General features: G+C 40.9%; 2 protein-coding genes across 2 annotated transcripts; both read right to left on the bottom strand.

The window, feature by feature from the left end:
• Window positions 1-2,826: 2,826 nt before the first annotated feature.
• On the bottom strand, window positions 2,827-12,030 carry cp (ceruloplasmin). Its single transcript, XM_037469436.2, has 24 exons — window positions 11,775-12,030; window positions 10,552-10,796; window positions 10,255-10,467; window positions 9,904-10,074; window positions 9,728-9,819; window positions 9,086-9,248; window positions 8,859-8,997; window positions 8,591-8,730; window positions 8,091-8,231; window positions 7,953-7,997; window positions 7,653-7,867; window positions 7,186-7,342; window positions 6,848-7,060; window positions 6,123-6,327; window positions 5,539-5,678; window positions 5,272-5,400; window positions 4,928-5,034; window positions 4,790-4,845; window positions 4,578-4,649; window positions 4,014-4,105; window positions 3,773-3,912; window positions 3,622-3,678; window positions 3,210-3,315; window positions 2,827-3,102 (listed from the first exon to the last, which is right to left on the bottom strand). Exons 1-24 carry the CDS (start codon window positions 11,933-11,935, stop codon window positions 3,077-3,079), a joined length of 3,225 nt encoding a protein of 1,074 aa, XP_037325333.2. The 5' UTR covers window positions 11,936-12,030; the 3' UTR covers window positions 2,827-3,076.
• An 805-nt stretch (window positions 12,031-12,835) lies between these two features.
• On the bottom strand, window positions 12,836-17,922 carry tm4sf18 (transmembrane 4 L six family member 18). Its single transcript, XM_037469445.2, has 4 exons — window positions 17,743-17,922; window positions 15,145-15,213; window positions 14,383-14,525; window positions 12,836-13,810 (listed from the first exon to the last, which is right to left on the bottom strand). The coding sequence occupies exons 1-4, from the start codon at window positions 17,920-17,922 to the stop codon at window positions 13,612-13,614; spliced, it is 591 nt and encodes a 196-aa protein (XP_037325342.1). The 3' UTR covers window positions 12,836-13,611.
• Window positions 17,923-19,845: the final 1,923 nt, after the last annotated feature.

Raw genomic sequence — 19,845 nt, 5'->3', positions numbered from 1 at the left:
GTAATAATGTGGGTATTTGAGTAAGCATAACATCAGTATGTGATTGTGCCCCTACGAATAGCGACTTGAAAACTAACCTGAACCTGAAAATACATGTTTAAGAAAACATAATGCTTATTTTAATACATTTTGAGCACTAAAGCTTGATTTATGTTTCAATGAAGATAACCAGATTTATCTCAAGCTAATCATATGTTTGCCGTAAAACTACAAATAAAGACGGTTTTCCTCTCTGCTGTCAGCTTTCACGAAGGTGTGGACAGACTCCTCCACCCCTCCACCTCACATCAGTAGCCATAGTTCTGTCCATTGAGCTCCTCAGAAGACCTGCTCCACATCCCATCACAAGATTTCTAGCAAACTTTACCACTAAACCGCCACCACAACCACCATCAGTGTCTGAATTGTGAATGAAAATGGATATTTAAGCAATTCAAACTGTGTAAGAGTTAGGTAAAGATTTTAGTTTAGTCTTGGCTAAAAAACTCCAAACACACTGAAATCTTTAAAAAATAAATGTTACATCGTACCCACGGGGGACAGCATTTCGATTTCGGATCGACGGGCTGCTCCCTGTGGTGTGAAAGCTCACAGGGAGCACAACTTTGAGAAAACTTCTGCTTTGTTTAGATCTTAGATCTGCAACTCTTTTCTCACACACAGCATGCTGGAGAGCTCCCACTGCGACGACTTGAGGGAGTGTGAGAGAAAGAGAGAGCATGTGGGAAAGCATGCGGTAAGAAATCCCTTCACATCGAACCAGCCAGCTTGGCGGCTTACATTTGCAATGCATGCTGGTCTCCGTGCTCCTTTTTAACGCCTCTGCAGTTATCGAATCATTAATTAAGCTCATGTCAAATCTGTCCAGAAAGCCTGGTGTGGGAGAGAGATACAACTGGAGGCACCTCCTGGAATTTGCTTCCAACCCGCTGATGTCACAGGCTTTCATTCCTAATAGGCCCCTTTATCCAGCCAGACTCAAAACAAACATTTTTTTTCCAGTTCTTTTTACTGACAGGCAGCTTCAGAAAGCATCTAACTATAAAACACCTTGTAGAGACACCTCCATTAGATGTAATTACACACACATGTAACTTGACAGGCACATCCACACATGAACCATAGCATGCACCTCACAAGCCCTCGGTGTGAACGTAAAAGTTTCTCATATGTAGCATAATGAAATAGATGGATCACAGGCTGGTCACATGACACCAGGTAGCCGGAGTTGTCCAATGGCCAAACACACAGCTAAAGGTTATCTGGATTATGATGCCATGTGAGTCCCTCCAGCTGTTGGAGAAGGTCTGGTCTCCTTGGGAGGCGCCGTGGTTTCTGCACGGAGCAGTTTGAGAAGCCTTGGAAACTATGGCACATTTTTATTTTTTCATTCAATCAGACTCAGAAAGAACAAACAGGTACACAATATTATGGCTCAGGTAAAGTTGCATCAAGTGAGTGAGAGCGCGTGTCAGGTAACGTTTTATCAGTTGACAGAACTGTTGCCACCTCATTCAGATTCAGTGCAGGTTTAGATCAGAGCTCGCCACATTTCATGGTCTGAATCTTTTAAATTCCTTTTCCTAGCCATCTAATAGAGCTCTGCAGGTGACTTAGACACTGATATGCACTCAGTTCAGTGAGTGTGTGTGCTTCTACGTGTTTGGTGATGATAGCTAATCCTCACAATTTCAGATCCCTTTGAACAATAAAAAGGGGCAAAGTCAGAATAAAGTGGCTCCTCAAAAGCCTGTCAAACTGTATATATTTATTGTAATATACTCAAGGCTTTTATCTGTCTGGGAAAATCCAAAATGACTCGTTGCCTCCAATCTTTATGTATTCATATCCAGGATAATTGATTGCATTGTTGAGCACTTTTATGTGAAACTAGACTCCAGGAATCATGGACAGTATTTGCACTACATGTGGCATTTAGATGTATCTGTGTATGAGAGAGCCTTGCAGGTAACAGACTGCTAATGTTGCTGAATGTACACTACAGTGATATTAACTGTCACCAACGGAACGCTTGCTTATGTCAAATATGTTAATGTTTGAAAGTCGGCTTTCATTTACAGGTTTGCAAACACAAAATTATGACTAATGATATTTGTCATTGTCTATAGAAAACATTTACTTTTCTTAATTAATGTTGATCAGCCCACTCAACAATCTCTGGCACTCATTCATTGATTTAACCATCACAGGGCAAAGGGGTTTCCATACATCTGCTGCACCACTAACGCTGGAATGAAAAAATAATCTAAATTTGAAATTATTTAAATAATTATTAGGTAAAAAGCCCACAACAACATAATGAGCCAATTAAAAATGCATTATTTTCTGGTTTGCCAATCACCCTAACAATTTAATACATTAGTTACTTCAAGCTTAAATGCATTAGGAAAAGTTGGAAATACAATTCAGGTGTTTGTGAAATAAAAAACAACTCTCAAAGAAATAATGCTTAGCAGTTTCTATGTGGCGGTTTGAAAACAATGATTGTTTGGATGCAAAGGTTAAAATCACACAAAGGCATCAAAAAGGTCAGGGAACAATAAACCCCTAAAAAAAAAAACTAACTCGTCTTTAATCCTCCAGAGGCTCGTCCAAAGAAAACATGTTTCCCCTTGTGTTACGTTAGCTACATTTCTGAAGACAACAATATATTAACTTGTGGAGCAAATTATTTTCCCCAGTTTCCCCTGTGCCGCAGACGATGCCATTAAGTGTACTATGATGATACAGTGCCCCCTGCTGCTGAATGCTGTCACTACAGGCCACACATAATACGTGATGCATCTGTTCACTAACTCAACTGTCCGATTTTCATTCTTCTTTATTTTTTCAATGTCATTCGGGGAAATTTCAAAAATCAACACATCATTTAGACATTTAAAAACAATGTACATGTATTGTATTGTATTATAAAATAGAGATTTCATTTTCTCCTTTTTGCACAACCATTGACATTAGGATGATTTTATGAAGAGTGTTGAATTGAATTTATTGGGTGCTGAAATAGAATTTAAGGTCATCTCTGCAGTCTTCTATGTTTTTTTTTCTTAACTGTTCAGCCAAAGAAACGCTTCTTCTTTGCTGTAGATGAAAAACAAACATGTTACTTTCAACACAGGATACTAATTATCCCACATTTCTTTTTATTCAAGCTTGAATTCAGGCACCTGCCAAATTTGTTTCCTCACCTTTCTCAGTGACAGTATATATCGCCTCCATGCCACCTGTGATGTGGTCAGTGACGTGACAGTGGAAAAGCCAGTTACCAGGATACAGGGGACGCATCTTTACAGTCTGAACAGGGAGAGGATGGGAATGCCGTGAGAGCCATAGAATTTCATTTTTATTCTAACAGGACTATTACCTAATTTCTTCAAGTGATCGAAAGAAATATTGGAAACAAATCTGCATTCCTTGTTTGGCATGTTTGTCATTCTCTGACATGTTTTTAGAAAATATTTCTTTAGGCGATTGCTTAAGAAGAATACGATTTCACAATCCAATTAATGATGAATAATCATTCAATAACTAAATAATAGCTTTTTCAGCACTGATCCCAGGAAGTAAAATCAGTTGATGCAAAGGATGTGTTGTTCTTACTTGAAAGGTTGCTGGAAACAGCTCGTAGACATCCGTACGATGAGCCTCTCCGCCCAGCTTAACAGAAAGAGCAGAAGGGAATTGGTGTTTGTGTGTATCCATCTGTGTATTGTGTGATTGTGTAGGAATGTCTTGCATGTTTATTATATACCTTATATTCCACACTGTGTCCATGCCAGTGTGCGGTGTGTATGTCCACTTCATTGCCCATTCCCATCAGGTACCAGTACACCTTATCACCCACCTCCATGTTTAAACCATTCAGATTTGCATACATATAACCATTAATGGCTGCGTGCACAGAAAAACACACAAAGAAAAATATTGCATTTTGTCAAATCATCCCACGGTTCAAAATGATGCAGTTTATTTTGTGTTTATGTTTATATCACCATGCATCTTGTTGCTCTCTATAAAGGTTTCATCCTCCTTCAAATTTGGGCGAGGGTTCCTGATGTGGGTCCTGATATTTTCATCCAGATACCTGGAATGATAATAATAATAACAGTAATAGTTTGCCAAATATAGTATAATAACTATAGAGCTGGTTATCTGCCTGGCATTGTTGCAGACACATATGAAAAAGCACAGACATGGATGTGTAACATGCTTGGACAGTGTGTTAATGTTGCTAAACCAGATGTCTGAGGACTAAGAGGACAATATACAGGATTAGGATATGAGGTGGGATCTTAAATGAATGAACTTCACTGTTACTTACTGATGAAAGTCTCTCAAAGAAAACCTTGGCTGTAAAGTTTGTTTATTATCCGGATTGCTTGTGAAATGATTTTATAGAAAGTCATATTCATATTCACAGTCATATTTCTAATCCTTGAACTAGAAAACCGAGAAAAAATTTTTCCACTGTTGGATAATATGAAAAAAGGAACAAAATCTTCATTTTTGCATTTAAATGTCCTCACCATTAAGTTTGAAAGAGTTTAACCACTTACCAACTTTCATTCTCATCGAAAACCAGGAAAAGCAACGCAAACTCCTCAATCTCCTTCTCCATACCAAACATCCTTGAAGAAACACAGTTTGTAAAGCTGTCATTAGCACTCTGTATGATATTCTATAATATTGTTGTGCGACTAAACTCATATCCGCATCGTCATACCTTAAGAAACACAAGTACACTATAAAATGAAGCAGAGACACTCACCTGGGCCAACTACGGCGACAGATCACCAACGGACCAATCAGACCGCTGTACATGTCCTGTTAGGCAGGAAGACAACACAGGTGTGTAAAATGCCTGTGCATGTGTGTAGTGGTGTGTGTGTGTGTGTGTGTAGCGTACCTTGACAACATCAGCAGTGGAGTAGTATGCTGACACAGAGCACTGCTCCTGCGCATTGGTCGGTCCTGCATTCTTTGTGACGTACCAGTGGTAGGAGTGAGTCTCACCTGAGAAAGACATGTATTTAGGTACTAAATCTCATATGATGTGACAAAACTGGTTACAGAGTCTATTAGAACTAAGTGAAGTGACGGATAGTCCTAAGGACAACTAATACACAGATATTTGCAGATTCATTTGGATTTTCTCAAGTGTGCTTTATCTTTGTTACACAATAATATTGAATTAAATCTAGAAATAAAATGAGGCATTTTGGGGATTGGAGAACCAGGTAGAGACACTACCTGGTTGGGTGAGAGGAACATCCGGGATATCTGTCTTAACTCCATGGGCGTGGATGGAATAAGGCCTGGACGCCATGTTTTTAAAAACCACCGTCACCTTGTCCCCCAAATCCGCATGAATCATTGGACCTGAGAGAATGGAAGGGTTGTGATTACAAGACCAGACGGGACCATAAAAAAATAACATCTCATGGACCGTTTGTGTGGCTTCTATATTATTACTGTATTATTATATTACAATATACATTACACAGTTGGTACACGTACCCATGATGCCCAGGTGTTCCATATCAGCTGGTCTTTCCACAATTTTGGTGAACCTGTTACTGGTGAACTGGCGGTAGACCACCTTCTTATAACGGGAGCCTATGAACCCACCCTGCTGGTTCAGGAAGACAGAAGCGGGGCTGCGGGGGGGGGGGGGGAGAGAGACAGGCTTATTTTGCACAACAGTAAATGAGAAGCGTTTGTCAGGCGGCGCGTTTTAACCACAGTACAATCACCTCATCTGGATGTGTTTGAGCATTTGCATGTTTGTACTCTGGGGCATGAATCAGTAGTTTCTGTTTGGTTATCAAAAGATCCAAAACACCAAAGTCAACAAAAAACACATGATGTGGTATTTTTTGCATCTTGACATAAAGAACTGAGCACAGGGCAAGGTAATACTATGGAGAGAAGTTAAAACGTGCAAAAATAGATTTAAAGCATAATACTGGTGGTATTCTACTGTGTATTTTTCTTATTTTCAACAAAGCCCATGAAAACAAAGAATGTGTAAGTCCAATCCTCAGCCCTGTTGGTTCCCTCTGAAGATCTCCAATAAACATGACGTGCAGGTGGAGCTGTACCTCTGCTGACCGCGGAACATCTCAGCCTCCCACGTGCGGTTTGGAGAGTAGTCCCAGTCCACCTCTATGGCAGCAATGTAGTAGGTTTTTGAGTGGATCATAAGTTCACTCTGACGCTGGAAGATGCTGCACTTGGCTACCGTGTAGTTGGCTCTCATCCCACCACGGTAATGGTTCACTGTGGCGGACACCACTTCAAACTGACCTGAAACCAAGAAAAACATGACATATATAAAGATCCATAATGCACATGGAAGTCTCAATAAATACCCCAGATTCAAGATGGCTAAAATGATCGGCTCTCGCTCTCAAACACATGCACATTGATGTTATATCCTCATTCTCTCAAGTCTAGAATAATGTCATTGAAGTGTAGCAGGTGGCGCTCTGATTTCAAAGCTGTGCCCCTATAAAAGGGGAAGTGGCCCATTGCCAGTTTCCTGCTGTGGGTCCAGAGTGTTGCTGGACCACCGCAGTGTGGGGAAATCCCCATTTCTTTGATCGGGTAAATATGTTTCTATGTTGATGCTTCATGTATATACCGGTTGCATATTTTAACGTACTTTGCATTGCAGCTTTGGGATGAGAGGCGCTGATCCAAGCAGAGTTAATGAATGACTGGGTGGTGGGAGTTCAACACAACCGGTATGTTGTGCTTTTTTTTGTATGAGTATGAATGAAAATTCTTTGCTGGTGGTAATGTTGTATTCTTGAGAGATGTATACCCATGCTGTCTGGCTCCATAGTGACGGTGCGTGAGATGTGAGGGAAGACGCTAATAGTGTCTCGTCTGTTCTGGCGGTAGATGACGCGGTTTCCTTGGAAGTAAAGACTGATGATGTCCGTCTCTGTACCCAGTCCTGACACGTGCCACGATACCATATCCGCCTTACACATGGTCAGTCCTGGGAGGTTTCTATACACAAAGCCGTTGATCGCTAAAAGAGAAAGACAGAAACAAAACCTGAAGTGATTCGCCCCAAAATGCTACATTTGGGAGCATAAAAAGCAACAGTTATCAGAGCTGAGATGCAAGGGAGCGTGGGAGTCAGCATCTACACACCATGCATCCTGTTGCTTTGAATAAAGCCCTCGTCCTCCTTGTTAACAGCAGGCCTCCCGGGAGCAGCGGTCAAGGACCTAATGTTGTCGTCCAGGTACCAGCTCAGGTTCTCATCAAACACGGTGGCCAAGAGGTGGAACTCTTTCTGATAGTGTTTCTGCATGAAGATAAGAGAGAGGAAAGAGGAGGAAAGGTCAATACACTTCAGTTTTACTTCATGGCATACCTCTGTTAGTGCTGTCTTTCTTGCCACAAGCCAGAAATATATCAAATGTAGTACTGTCAATACCCTACTAATCAAGGACTGAAAACACCAGATTCAAGGGCATGTGACCTGATCAAAAGCTGAAAAATGTAATAGACCATAGTGATGGTGCGTGAGATGCGAGGGAAGACGCTAATAGTGTCTCGTCTGTTCGCTGCAAGCTTCACTTTCAGTTTAGTTTCCGACGCCCTCTTCTTCTTACCTGTACTCCCTTTTTCAGTGACCCAGGACGACAGATAAGGAGCGGTCCAACCAGTCCAGAGCTGGTGTCTTTAACAGGGTCCACTCCAGAGTAGTACAGATAGGTCAGACAGTCAGCCTCCCCTGGGACTGGACCAGCACGCAATGGGACCATCCATTCATAGGTGTACATCGTCCCGGGTTTGACCAAAGCAGCTGGGGGAGGGGTGACCACTCCTGAATTTATAAAAAAAACAAATCTTGATATTGTTAATGAATTCTTATTTATACTGGCACTGTAATATTCCAGGGTTTAGCTCACTTGGCTCCTTCTTTAACTCCCGCAGTTTCTTTTCTGTGTAGGACTCTGAGGATGAGAGAAGGCGCAAGGTAGTGATGACAGAGACATAAAAAGACATAAAACATTGATAACAGTGTGACTGCATGTGCTCGTATTAACCTTCCAGTTCGTTGTGATACAGCGTCCCATCTTGTTCTACGCTGTATTGAACACCGTGCGGCTGTATGCTGTAAGGCCGGCTGGCTTTGTTCTTGAACACCACTTTGACAGTGTCCCCTTCTTCAGCGCGCAGCACAGGACCTGGAGATGTGATTGGGCACAAAAAAAGCCATACACGCCCAAATTTAGATCCCACGATGTTGGAAAGGATGCCATCATGTTGACAAGATCCGTCCAACAGTGTTGAAAGTAGCACATTTTTAAAGTACGGTAGGATGTACAATAGGAAGACCTTTAATGCCTTCAACAAGGCAAGAAGGTCGGATAATACATTTGGTGATTAGTCCATGATGAAAATAACTGGTAGTTTTTACTTTATTTACTTACATACTATCAATACATTTTTCCTTGAGGGTTTGGCTGTACTAATATGAGTTTATTTGTGCCTTCGGAGAACACTGAAAACAAAGCTCCACCCAACCCTGCCCAGCCTTGGTTACCCAGAATTCCAAGGTGCTGCTCTTCTGGGCTGCGTAGCATCTTTGTTGTGAAGGTAATGTCAGTGTACTCCCCATAGCGGACCTTCTTATAGCGGCTTCCAATACGGTTTGGACCTCTGGTTACAAACATATCTGCTTCACTGAGCACACAAAAACACACACAGCGTATAAATTATTAACCGGTCTCAACAACAGAACCATAATGAAAAGAGTTTACACACATTTCTTTTGTGTTTGTGTGTGTGTGTGTGTCTGTAGAATAACCAACCCATCAGTGGGCGGCGTGGGAGCGTAGTCCCAGACCTCCTCTTCAGCGGCGATGAAGAAAGTTCTGAGCTCCCCGTGCGGCCGGGGCTTGTGGACATTGGGAAAACACTTCTTGATCTCAAATATAGCCTGCATTCCAGCTGTACAAAAAAAAATTCATTAATTTTTCACCCGGATGACAAGACACCTGGCTAGAAAACAAATGCAGAACGGAGGGAGTAGGCTCACCCATCAAATGGTCATTGACAGTGCAGGTCAACAGCCAGTGTCCAGGGTTGTCAGCCACCATCTCAGCTGTAATGCTGGACGCAGGGAAAAGGCTGACCGTGTCTGTGTGGTGGTTCTGAGCGGTCAGGATCTGGCCGTGGAAATGAACTGAATGCATGTCCACCTGTCGTAGATGAAGCAGATTTAAACGCGATGGGGGCTGTGCTGAGTGCGGTTTATCAGCCCTGCGAAAATGTGACACACGCTCACAAAGATTTAGTTACAGTTACTGACTTTCAGCGAGAAAATGAGAACTGGAACTAAACGTACTTAAAAGAAGACAACAACTAAAAATAACGTGGATAAAGTGTGAGTCACCACAACCCCCAAGGGGCTCTCGAGCAACCAAAATATTATTTCATTTCCAAGATTAGTTCTCTCTCTCTCACTCCCTCATGCACTCAAGGGTCCACACACATGATTAATGGACATGTGCCTCAATTTAAACTGTTTTTAGAAAATAGGAGACATGCAACTATGATGACATATATAATAATGATAAAAACAATCAAAATACTATTAATAATAAAAGAAAATGTAGAAACAAAAATAATAAAAAACACTAACATTACATAATGATAATAATAATGACCAAATATTTACCTCATTGCCTAAGCCAATCATATGCCAGTGGATCTTGTTGCCTTGGCACATGCTCAGTCCAGGCAGGTTACCATACAGAAAACCATTTATACCTGCAATCCACACTTGGAGTTAAAGGTATTTGTATGCGTATGCATGTGGGTATCTGAAAGATGGACGTGGACGCAACCACTCACCGTGCATTTTGTTGCTCTCTATGAAATCTTCGTCCTCCTTCAGGCCAGTTGCAGGATTCGTAATGTACGTCCTGATGTTTTCGTCCAGGTACCAGCTGAAGTTCTCATCGGACACCATGAAGAGCAGCGCGTACAGATCTCCTGAGCTATCTCGATGGCGGTCCAGAGTTCCTACAGAAGATGTTTTAGGATCAAGTGCTTAATGTCCATAAATACTCATTTATGCAGCCAAATGGCCTACATCAGTATTGGTTTTGTGCTAAAGACTATAACATTTCCCTCTGAAATGTAATGTGATGGAAAGAGTTGTTCAGCAGCACATCATTCTAAAGTCTAAAAAGGTTCCATTACCTTTCTTGCAGATAATGAGGGGTCCTACTAGCCCTGAGGCAATGTCTTTTGGTGTGCTGACGTGGGAGTGGTAGAATCTGGTCAAGCAGTCGCCGTCCTCCGATGTCGGGCTGTGGCTCTCTGGAAGGGTCCACTCATATGTCACTGTGGTACCAGGAGCCACCGAGTCGTCGCGCTTCAGCTCTGGACCGGTGCTGTCTGGGTAAAGGGCTCCTGGAGAGACAGTCGGATACGACCACACACAGTCAGACCTCTATCAATCTGTTGAGCTCTCTCACCACTCTATGAATGGCTCACCCTCGTTGCCCTTGCTGTAGTTGAGTCCATGCGAGTGGATGCTGTAAGGTCTGGTGGCCGCGTTCTTCAGTTGGACAATGACCGTGTCTCCCTCCTCGGCCATCAACACGGGCCCCAGGTAGCCCAGCCAGGTCGCCTTCGTCACCTCCATCCTGTAGGTGGTGTCGCTGTATTGCTTATACACAGCCTTCTTGTAGGTGGGGCCGATACGCTGGGGGCCTCGCTTCAGAAAGACGGAGGCTTCTCTGCAGAGAGGGAAAGCAAGGATGATTGAGGGATAAACTTTTACAAAAACTTGTGCTTGTCTACTGAAAGCTACTGAAAAATCACGAAAATGTAGATACTTTGATTTTACCCTCAGATGCCGTCCCAAGAGCATTGAAATAAATGTAGTAATGGTATTAAACACTCTATTACTGTGGTAATAAGAATAATTATTTAATTGAATAATATATATATTTCTTATTTGTCAAAAAAATTAAATATTGTGTTGTATTTGCTGTTTTGATGTGTGTGTGTGTGTGTGTGTGTAACCAATATTTGGAAAGGTTTTTGCGGGGCCTTCATGTACCTGCTGAGTGCGGCGTGTATTCATCGGGGTAAAGAAGTAAATGTAAAAGCCGTTTTGAAAAGACATGACTTCAAATAGAAAATAAATAACTGCTCAATATATGAGGTGAAACTGAATTTTCCTTTGATAAACCGATGCAATAATATTCCTCTATATGTTGAGTATGTTATGCTATAAAAACAATTAGAAAAACCCATTTGATAAGCTGAAAAATGTAATTGTCAGCGCTAAATTTAAGGTTATTTTTCAAGGTATTAAAATTGACAATTTTTTCAAGAGACTTCCTTTTTAGTGAAGAGTATAGACCTCATACAATTATTGTTATTATTATTATATTACTATTATTATTATTATACTATACATGGGATAGGTAGGGAACAATTTGAGGGTTCAATTGTCTGGTTTAAATAATGAAAGCATTTTTTAATTATCCGATTGAGTGGTTGACAAATTGGAGATTATAATATTGTGCAATTTCATAAAAACAAATATTAAAATTATTATTTTGAACTCATAGGGAGGCCATTACAGTGGAGATACAGACTATTTTCTTGGTACAAAAGATCTCACTACTGTATGCTAGATCATCTTCAGGAAGGTCGACTGGACTGACCCCAACATAATCAAGAACACGAATTCTACATGTACTCACTCATCCTCCTGCAGTGTGCGGTTTTGGATTATGTTCATCCCACTTGGAGCATAGTTCCAAGACACCTCCTCTATCTTGAGGAAGTACTCTCGCCTCATCCCGGACACACATACTGCTGCACAAAACAGCAGCAGCACTCCTCTCGATACCAGCCGCTGCATTTGAAGATATACCTGTGGCACTTTTCCCACTACAAGTGACAGCTGTGAGTCCGTCTGAGATTCTCTAGACCCTGTTTGTCTTTATACTACGTAAGCTGAACAGGCAGGGCAGAGGGGTCACTGACAAAACATCGGGTTTGAGCCAACCTATTAGGAAAGTAAGATAGGGAGGTCCCTGTCACCCTCTTTGCTCAAGAGGTTAGAGTTGCATAAGAATGGAAAATGTCCAACCACAAATAAATCGCTGGAAAATGCAGTCGTGCTTAATCGTATGTAGCCTTTGACTTTTCATCCGGTCAATACTGTTGTCCAATATTAACGGCAAGGTTCAAAAGAACAAAAAGTGTAAAAGTTAGGTTCAAAATATTGGTGTAATTTTAATGAACACTAAGTATGTTCATTTACCTAAGACAATTTTTATTTTTATTTACCAAGGCCAGTGAATTGGTGTGTTTGTCGTGGTTTTAAGGTTGGAAAGTTGTTTTTAAATCACATTGGGCTCTGGACATAAAGAACATAACCCTTGTAAAAGAGAATATTAAACTGAGGGGAAATTGGTTTGATTGCAGGGTCTGAGGCCACATTTAGTCTGTCTGTGTGTCCTGACGTCGATCAATAATATGCAACTTTGGAAACCCCACAACAGGCACTTTAGTCAGGAGTCAATTTAAACACACACACACACACACACACACAGGCACACATAACCTAAATGTTGACCCATTGGACGTAAGCTAACATTGCATTTGTGTCAAAGACCATCCTGGAGATAAGTTGATGGACACATGGAGGCAGCAAGGCGTGCAGCATGCAGACACATGGACACGCGCGAGAGCACTCTGTGCCAATTATGAACAGGGACCTGTTTTTATGGACAAAGATCAGCCAAACTTAACTGGATACTGGAAATGGAAATAGAATTTTTTTTTTTTATTAAAGGTGGAACAAACAAAGAAGCATTATAAAAATATGTCACTAAAATGTCTGTTAAAACATATCTAGCTTTTATAAGAAGTGAAGAAAAGAATTTACAAAAAAATGCTCAGAAATGTTTAACAAATACAGAAACAAACATAAAAATCTGCTTGTAATCCCCAAGTGTTCCATAGATACGACTTCCTCCTGTATCAAGATAATCATTCCAGCTAAGAGCCTGATAAACGACTAAATAACAGAAATCTCTCCTCGCAAGTTCACCATAAAAAATTACACCAAAAAACCTTGTCTTCTCCGGCATTATCAAACAATATGTGGCAAACGGAATATAATTAATAATATGAATAATACTTTTATCATTATGTTCATGTAGAATGCTCTGGATTTTATTTTGAGTTGTATTATTCAAGAAACAGACTCACAAATATCTACGTTTTTATGTACAAATAACCTAATGCCTTTAAAAAGTTGAGACCGAAACAGCTCATCATCATAATCATAATGAATGACTTCATACTGATTTTTGCCACTTGAACAGGGCAAATTAAAAGCTTGAAAATATAGTAATTACACTGATGTGGATGTCAGTCCTTTACAATGAGCGATGAGGCTTTATGCAGACATTCGCTTATGCGAGTGTTCATTAATGTCCTGCATATCTACATACATCAAACGTGTGATTGGTTTGCGTGTGTGCACATGCACTACATACCTACGTCTACACGCATGTGCACGTTAGTCTACGCATTAAGACTATACTCCTGCTTGTAGCAACAGGGCCTGCAGACGGCGTTGACTAAACCGTTTCCCAGCTGCAGGAGACAGATGATGAACTCGAGCACAGCCAGGCACAGTAGGACACAAAGCAGAGTCACGTTCCACTCTACGATGTTCAGCGGCTGGAGACACCGGGACCACGTCTCTGGCTGTAACAGGTACCTGGGACACACAGAGCGAGCCGTTACATTTATACCAACATGTTTGGCATTGGTCATTCTGAATGCTACAACGCATTCTTAAAATACTGATTTACCATTTTACCATCACATTCTTTTGTGTGATTGTCCACCTGTTGAACCATATATTTTTACAAAAAACAAAATGAACCCAATATCTACTATGTTCTAGATTATGTGCAGGTGATGATAGATATCAGTCAACTGTTATTCAATCCTCACTGATTTTGAGTACTGATCTGAAATAAGGTATTTGGTCTGGCATTGCATTCAGCATTCATAGCTTTTGATTTTCCCACTGGTATCATCATGTGATTTTTCCAAGTAGTGCACACACAAGGCCATAGAAATCTTTAACAAGTGTAGTGAATTCTTCAATGTTTTGTTTTTTTATCATTGTAAACTTAATTTGTGTTGTGGACTGTTGGTAAATGCTAAAAATGGCAATAAAAGTAATCATTTATTGTTATGAATGCATCTCCCCCCCACCACACACACACACACACACACACGCACACACACACACACACACACACACACACAGCATCTCTCTACCTGCCACCCTGGTCTGCAAAGGGGTACGTCCATCCAAAGGAAGTGAAGCACTGGGGACCCTGCACCAAGGCAAATCCTGACATGACGAAACAGTAACCAGATCCCATTAGGCCAACCACAGCTGCCAACACTGACCCGCACATCTGGAAAGAAACACAGACAAAGTGACTTTAAAGAAGAAAATGAACTTGTTGGAACGGCTTTGTGATTATATGTGAGAAAGCCTGTCTGTACAACTGTAAAGGCTTTCATTTATCTATTTCATAGATCAGCTGCTACAGAAACAACCACACACGCATAGACACAGTCACACACAGACACACACGTCACAGCAGCTGTGCATGTGGCTTGAATAGTGTGGGACAGGCTTAGTTTGTTGAGATTTCAGTAACAAAAGCCCCTTGTTGAGTTATTATAGCTGATAAGCATTAACATTCCAACTCATAAGGACACAGTGTTGGCTGGCTTAACTGTTGAATAATATTCTCCAAGAAGTGAGAAATAAACAACAAAATTGGCAGAAAAATGGGGACAACCAGATATAAACTGCTTGAATAATGATGTAGCAAAACAGAAATATAAGCGTAATTTTATGTTTAGAGACCAAATGTTTAGTACATTATAATTTCCCTAAACACATGGAATTGTTTATTACCCGATGAAAGATGTCAAATAGCATAATACAACATGAACACAGTGTGTTTGTAGCTTCTTGCTCAGCATGACTTTCATTGCTCCTGTAATTGATGGTTTGTCTCTTACCATTAAGCTTTCATTCCAACAGCAGCTACATTTCCCTAGAGTGATGAAGACCACAGCTGGAACCAGCACCTGGAAACACAGAGTCCGATGATCAGAAGATCAGTATTAGTTAAATACACATTTTAAGTATAGTATAGTGGTAGGCCTATCATGTGTGTATATATATGTATACACACACACACACACACACACACACACACATGGACAGAGCGTGAGATGGCAAATACATAAACAGGCTAATAATCACACTCTTCAACAAAAAAGATTATCGGTCCTACTTTTCTTATGTAGCAGTTACTGCAGGTGTTTATCATCATCACTAGCCCCCTACAAGTCTAGCACATGCTTACAGTGCACATAGAGCACCTAAGCTTTGAGCCAACAGTCAATCACCATCCTTGTGAAAAGCACCTAAAAGATCAATGCCTATAGGATGTAAACAAATTAAACCAAATGCTAGCACATACTAGAATAGCATCATGTAGCATTTCAAATAACACAGAAGAAGGACAATATGGGGAACTATACAGTGAACGGGGAAATATAATACAGATTGGTATATTAGCATTGAAAAATAAATCAGATCTAAAGTTATCATTAATTAAAATGTTGCACGAATGACCTATTGCTGGCACTAAATAACAGTATGGTCCTAAAAAGATGATTTCCAGTGACCATTGGCATTCATCCTGTTAAAACCATACGTATCGATGCAAATGTAGTTCATTTGACAAGACTATTGGCAACTAATGTAGTTGAGTAGGGAGCCTGCAAGAGAACTGCAGGGCAAAAAAAATAAATAATGGAAATCCTTGACATCTTTGTTTCCGGGTACTCCTTTACTGTCCCTCCCTTTTTCCTCTCTCCCCCCTTTCCTGTGCTGTTGCTTTCCCAGCGGTCACTGACTTGGATTTTCACATCCTAACAGAGGGAGGGAAGTTCCAAAGTTCCCACAAACACTGACACAAAGTTCATAGGGACGGTTACATACACATCCTCAATGTCCCCCCTAAAGCACTGTCCTCAAGCTGAGGCACAGCGACACTGACCACACAGATGCCAGAAAGGAAGAGAGAGAGAGAGAGAGAGAGAGAGAGAGAGAGAGAAAAAGAAGCGTTCAGAGGAAGGAAGGGAGCTAAAGATTGATTTCTCTCAGAAGGGTTCAATGTACTCTTTAGATATCTGTCATTTGTACGAGGGGGAACAAGCACAGCAGGTCATCTCAGAAAAACATAATTAATAATAAACTTCTATCTTTTAAAAATAGATGCAACCCAGAATTTGTACAAAATCTCCCATTGTGGCTTTTATTTCTGAATTTTCCTGATTTAATTGATCCTCGTTTTAGTCAGAACACTGTTTAGTGATGCATTCCCATCTTATGCTGTGTTCCAAAGTTCACATTAAGAACCAATTGGGGGCTCAATCCAATCACTTTTATTGTGGGATATTTGCATGAATAAGCAACAAAAGAACATTTTACACCTGTATTCATTCATCGATGACTTTGCTATATCTCATAAGAATAGAGATTTCTAATAACGAGGTACTGCAGTTGAAAATGTTCAAAATCTGTCCAACTTTTAGCGGTTTTTGACAGCCCTGAACCAACTGCAGGGAAATAACAGTACAGCATGAGATAGTCAGATCTATTCATTATGTACCAATAAATTAACACAAATCTAAACATTTTAAAGAGGAAAGCTTTGTGTACTCAACACAAGGGCTCTGCTGGTCAACAAGGTTAATCTTGTTCGGGGAAATACAATCTCTCCTCTGTTTCTCCTTAAAACCAAGAACAGCAGCTCCTTTCTGACCAGTCGGAGCATGAACCCATCAGATCAGCAGCAAGTAGCAGACAGATGAACTGGGACTTCAGACAAAACTCCATTGTTCTCAAAGTGCAACTGCAAACACGTTCAAACCGAATGGTTCTCAAAGGGAAGCAACGGACATTTAAAGCTGTTTATTTTACTACCACGTAGTACTAGTGACCTTAGTTAAACTAGAATCCATATTGTTTTGGCCTCATTTGAACACAGAATGACCTAATCTGACGCATTATATTGTTTATGACCTGTTCAAAAATACAATACCGGTCAAAAGTTTCAACACACTTTGTCATTGAATTGAATGAGAAAATGTGTGTGTGTGTGTGTGTCCAATGTGTCCAATACATGTCACATGACCACTGAAGCTTCAAAGCTCTTACTAACGGCTCCTGAGATTCATGCCCAAAAAAACTCAAATAATACAAATACAAGGTGATCTTTGACTAATTTAAGTTAAAGAAACGTTATTTATTGATAATAAAGTTTAGCTAAAAAAAAAGGGTAACCACGCCTTTTGTTTGGCAAAGATAAAATAATGGAGACTTTAATGTGCAGTTGTCGTTTCCTCAAAATGTGTGACTGCTGCAGCACCCGCGCCTAAAGTTTGGTAATCTTATGATCTGACCAAATTGAATATAACACTTAAAATTGGGATCAGATCTTCTGACCCGACCAAAACATTGACTGTACTCACACAAATGTTGCGAGAGACTAACCAAAGCTTTAGTTCCTCTAATGAGAACACAGAAGCATGCGTTTTACTCACTAGTGCTCCCCCTCCTCCAAGTCCACCAAAGTACAAGATGTACCTTGCCAGGCGGCCCTCCTGCAGGTAGCTGATCTCTCCCATGGGGAAGAGCAGCAGCAGGTGGGCCAGGATGCAGCAGAGGGCCAGAGGCAGCAGGGCGAAACCCAGAGACCTGGCGAAACCCACCGAACAACACATGGCTCCACGGGCTAAAAGAACACTGACAAACTGCAGGGAGGACAGAACTGAAATGGACCCGAGGAGAGCAAGAGGAAGTGGGGAGGGAAGGGTCGCACCAGCCAGCTGGGGGGGCGCGAAGGAAACAAAGACTAGTGACGGGAGCCTGCTGAATGAGTGCGAGTGTGTTTTAACAGATTCCCCTTCCGTTCAGACGCAGTTGTGCCACGAATTTACGTGCTGGAAGAAACACAGTCACAGGATGGGGGCTGTCCGTAGTTGCAAGGAGTTCAGCCAAAGATGAGAGAAAATCCTTTGAGTCTCTGGCTGTGTGTGTGTGTGTGTGTGTGTGTGTGTGTGTGTGTGTGTGTGTGTGTGTGTGTGTGATTCCTACAGCCTCTTAGTCAGCCGAGCCTCACTAAATACATTTTCATTAGAATGACTAAGGCCATACAGCAGTTATTTCCCAATCCCTTATCTTCACATGGGTTGCAGATTTGTACGGTATACAGTATATTCACCCTAGTGAGGGTAATTACTTTATCTTTATAATTGGAATACACTATTGATTACTGATAATGTTTTCAAACAAGGTGTCAGAAAGGTAGGTGAAATGTGCCGGTTTCATCCAACAGTCCCAAGACCAAATGTTAGTCGTGATATAAAAGAAGATAAAATAATCTTTAGATTTTCAAATGGAGGGCATATTAATCTTAAAATGAGACTTCCAGAAAATGTTGTGGTGATTAAGTAATGGCCAGATCTTTTTAGCTTATTGTAATACTCTATTACGATTAAGTACTGAATTAAAAACAAAACGCAACAAGGAAAATAAATATTCGTTATACAGTGCAGGAGAATGTTGTATTACTGGATCATTGTCACTGAAGCAGTCGAGGTTGGTTAATATTTAAAAAAAAATCTGTCACAATACTTATTTTATATAAATGGACCATTTGTTTTGGATCAGTAACTTGACACCATAATAGCTGTGAAGTCACTTTCCAACACTTGCAAAAAAATTGCTGATATATAAATAGGAAAAGTTCAGTTCTGTGAAAACAGCATTGTCCAAAATGGGAACCTTTCCGGAAAGAAAAAAAAAGACAAAATATTTTCAAGTTTAGACAGAAATAAAGGCCAAAAAGAAAGGATATAAGGATTTAAGCACCGTAGAAGATGAAACATTAAACAAATGGAGACCGTTTTCCCCTGACAGCAAAACCATGGATTCTTTGTAAACCTCCAATCCTAAATGTCTCCTCAAAGTTCCCACATTATTGACAGTGCTGATTGGCGAGTCTGCCTTTTTCTAGGTCAGAATGAAAAAAGGTCTGTGTGGAGCAACGTGGCCCAACATGACTTGTAATGGTGCTGTGTATGTGTACTGTGAGTGATTCAGGGGCCCAGCATGTTATTTTATAATCCAACTGGAATGCAAAACATCCAGATAAAGTGAGCTAAAAACTGGCTACTAACAAGCGGCTTTAACAAGCTGTTCGAAGCCGTGGTGCCCGGTGCGGTTGGTAGCTGTAATGAGATCAACAATAGAACAAAGTTCAACATCACATTTTAACATAAAGAGATTGGTGTTGCAGGGGAATCGTGCTTTGGCTTCCTGCTCCACGGCGTAAACTGAATTCCCGTCTGACTCTCTCTGTACTCTGTACTCCCTCCTACGATGAGGGACAGCAGGGCGTTTCCAGACAGCTAAAGTCCAGTGAGGGATAAAGCTCACACACTCACACACACACACACACACACACACACACACACACACACACGTTATATCCCTTGTACCAGATCTTGATCATATATGTTGAGATGGTAACAGTGGAAAATGCCAGACATATTCACAGTTGGGACCACAGTGATGGACGGACCAACTGATCATGTGATTAATATCTCCATTAAAACACACACAAATCAGTAAATGCACTTAAC

Source organism: Pungitius pungitius, chromosome 7 (assembly GCF_949316345.1).
Source record: "Pungitius pungitius chromosome 7, fPunPun2.1, whole genome shotgun sequence".
NCBI lineage: Eukaryota > Metazoa > Chordata > Actinopteri > Perciformes > Gasterosteidae > Pungitius > Pungitius pungitius.
Note: the sequence above shows the minus strand (reverse complement) of the source record. Positions and strands in the feature narration are given on the sequence as shown.

What these genes read in the sequence shown, in the direction of transcription:
- cp (XM_037469436.2), bottom strand. Translation starts at nt 11,935, where the DNA reads ATGCAGCGGCTGGTATCGAGAGGAGTGCTGCTGCTGTTTTGTGCAGCA. An exon ending in TGTCAATGACCATTTGATGG is followed by an intron (nt 8,998 to 9,085) that starts GTGAGCCTACTC and finishes TTTTTTGTACAG; the next exon opens with CTGGAATGCAGGCTATATTT. An exon ending in CCACTGCTGATGTTGTCAAG is followed by an intron (nt 4,846 to 4,927) that starts GTACGCTACACA and finishes CCTGCCTAACAG; the next exon opens with GACATGTACAGCGGTCTGAT.
- tm4sf18 (XM_037469445.2), bottom strand. Translation starts at nt 17,922, where the DNA reads ATGTGTTGTTCGGTGGGTTTCGCCAGGTCTCTGGGTTTCGCCCTGCTG. An exon ending in TTGGAGGAGGGGGAGCACTA is followed by an intron (nt 15,214 to 17,742) that starts GTGAGTAAAACG and finishes CTGTGTTTCCAG; the next exon opens with GTGCTGGTTCCAGCTGTGGT. An exon ending in GTTGGAATGAAAGCTTAATG is followed by an intron (nt 14,526 to 15,144) that starts GTAAGAGACAAA and finishes GTTTCTTTCCAG; the next exon opens with ATGTGCGGGTCAGTGTTGGC.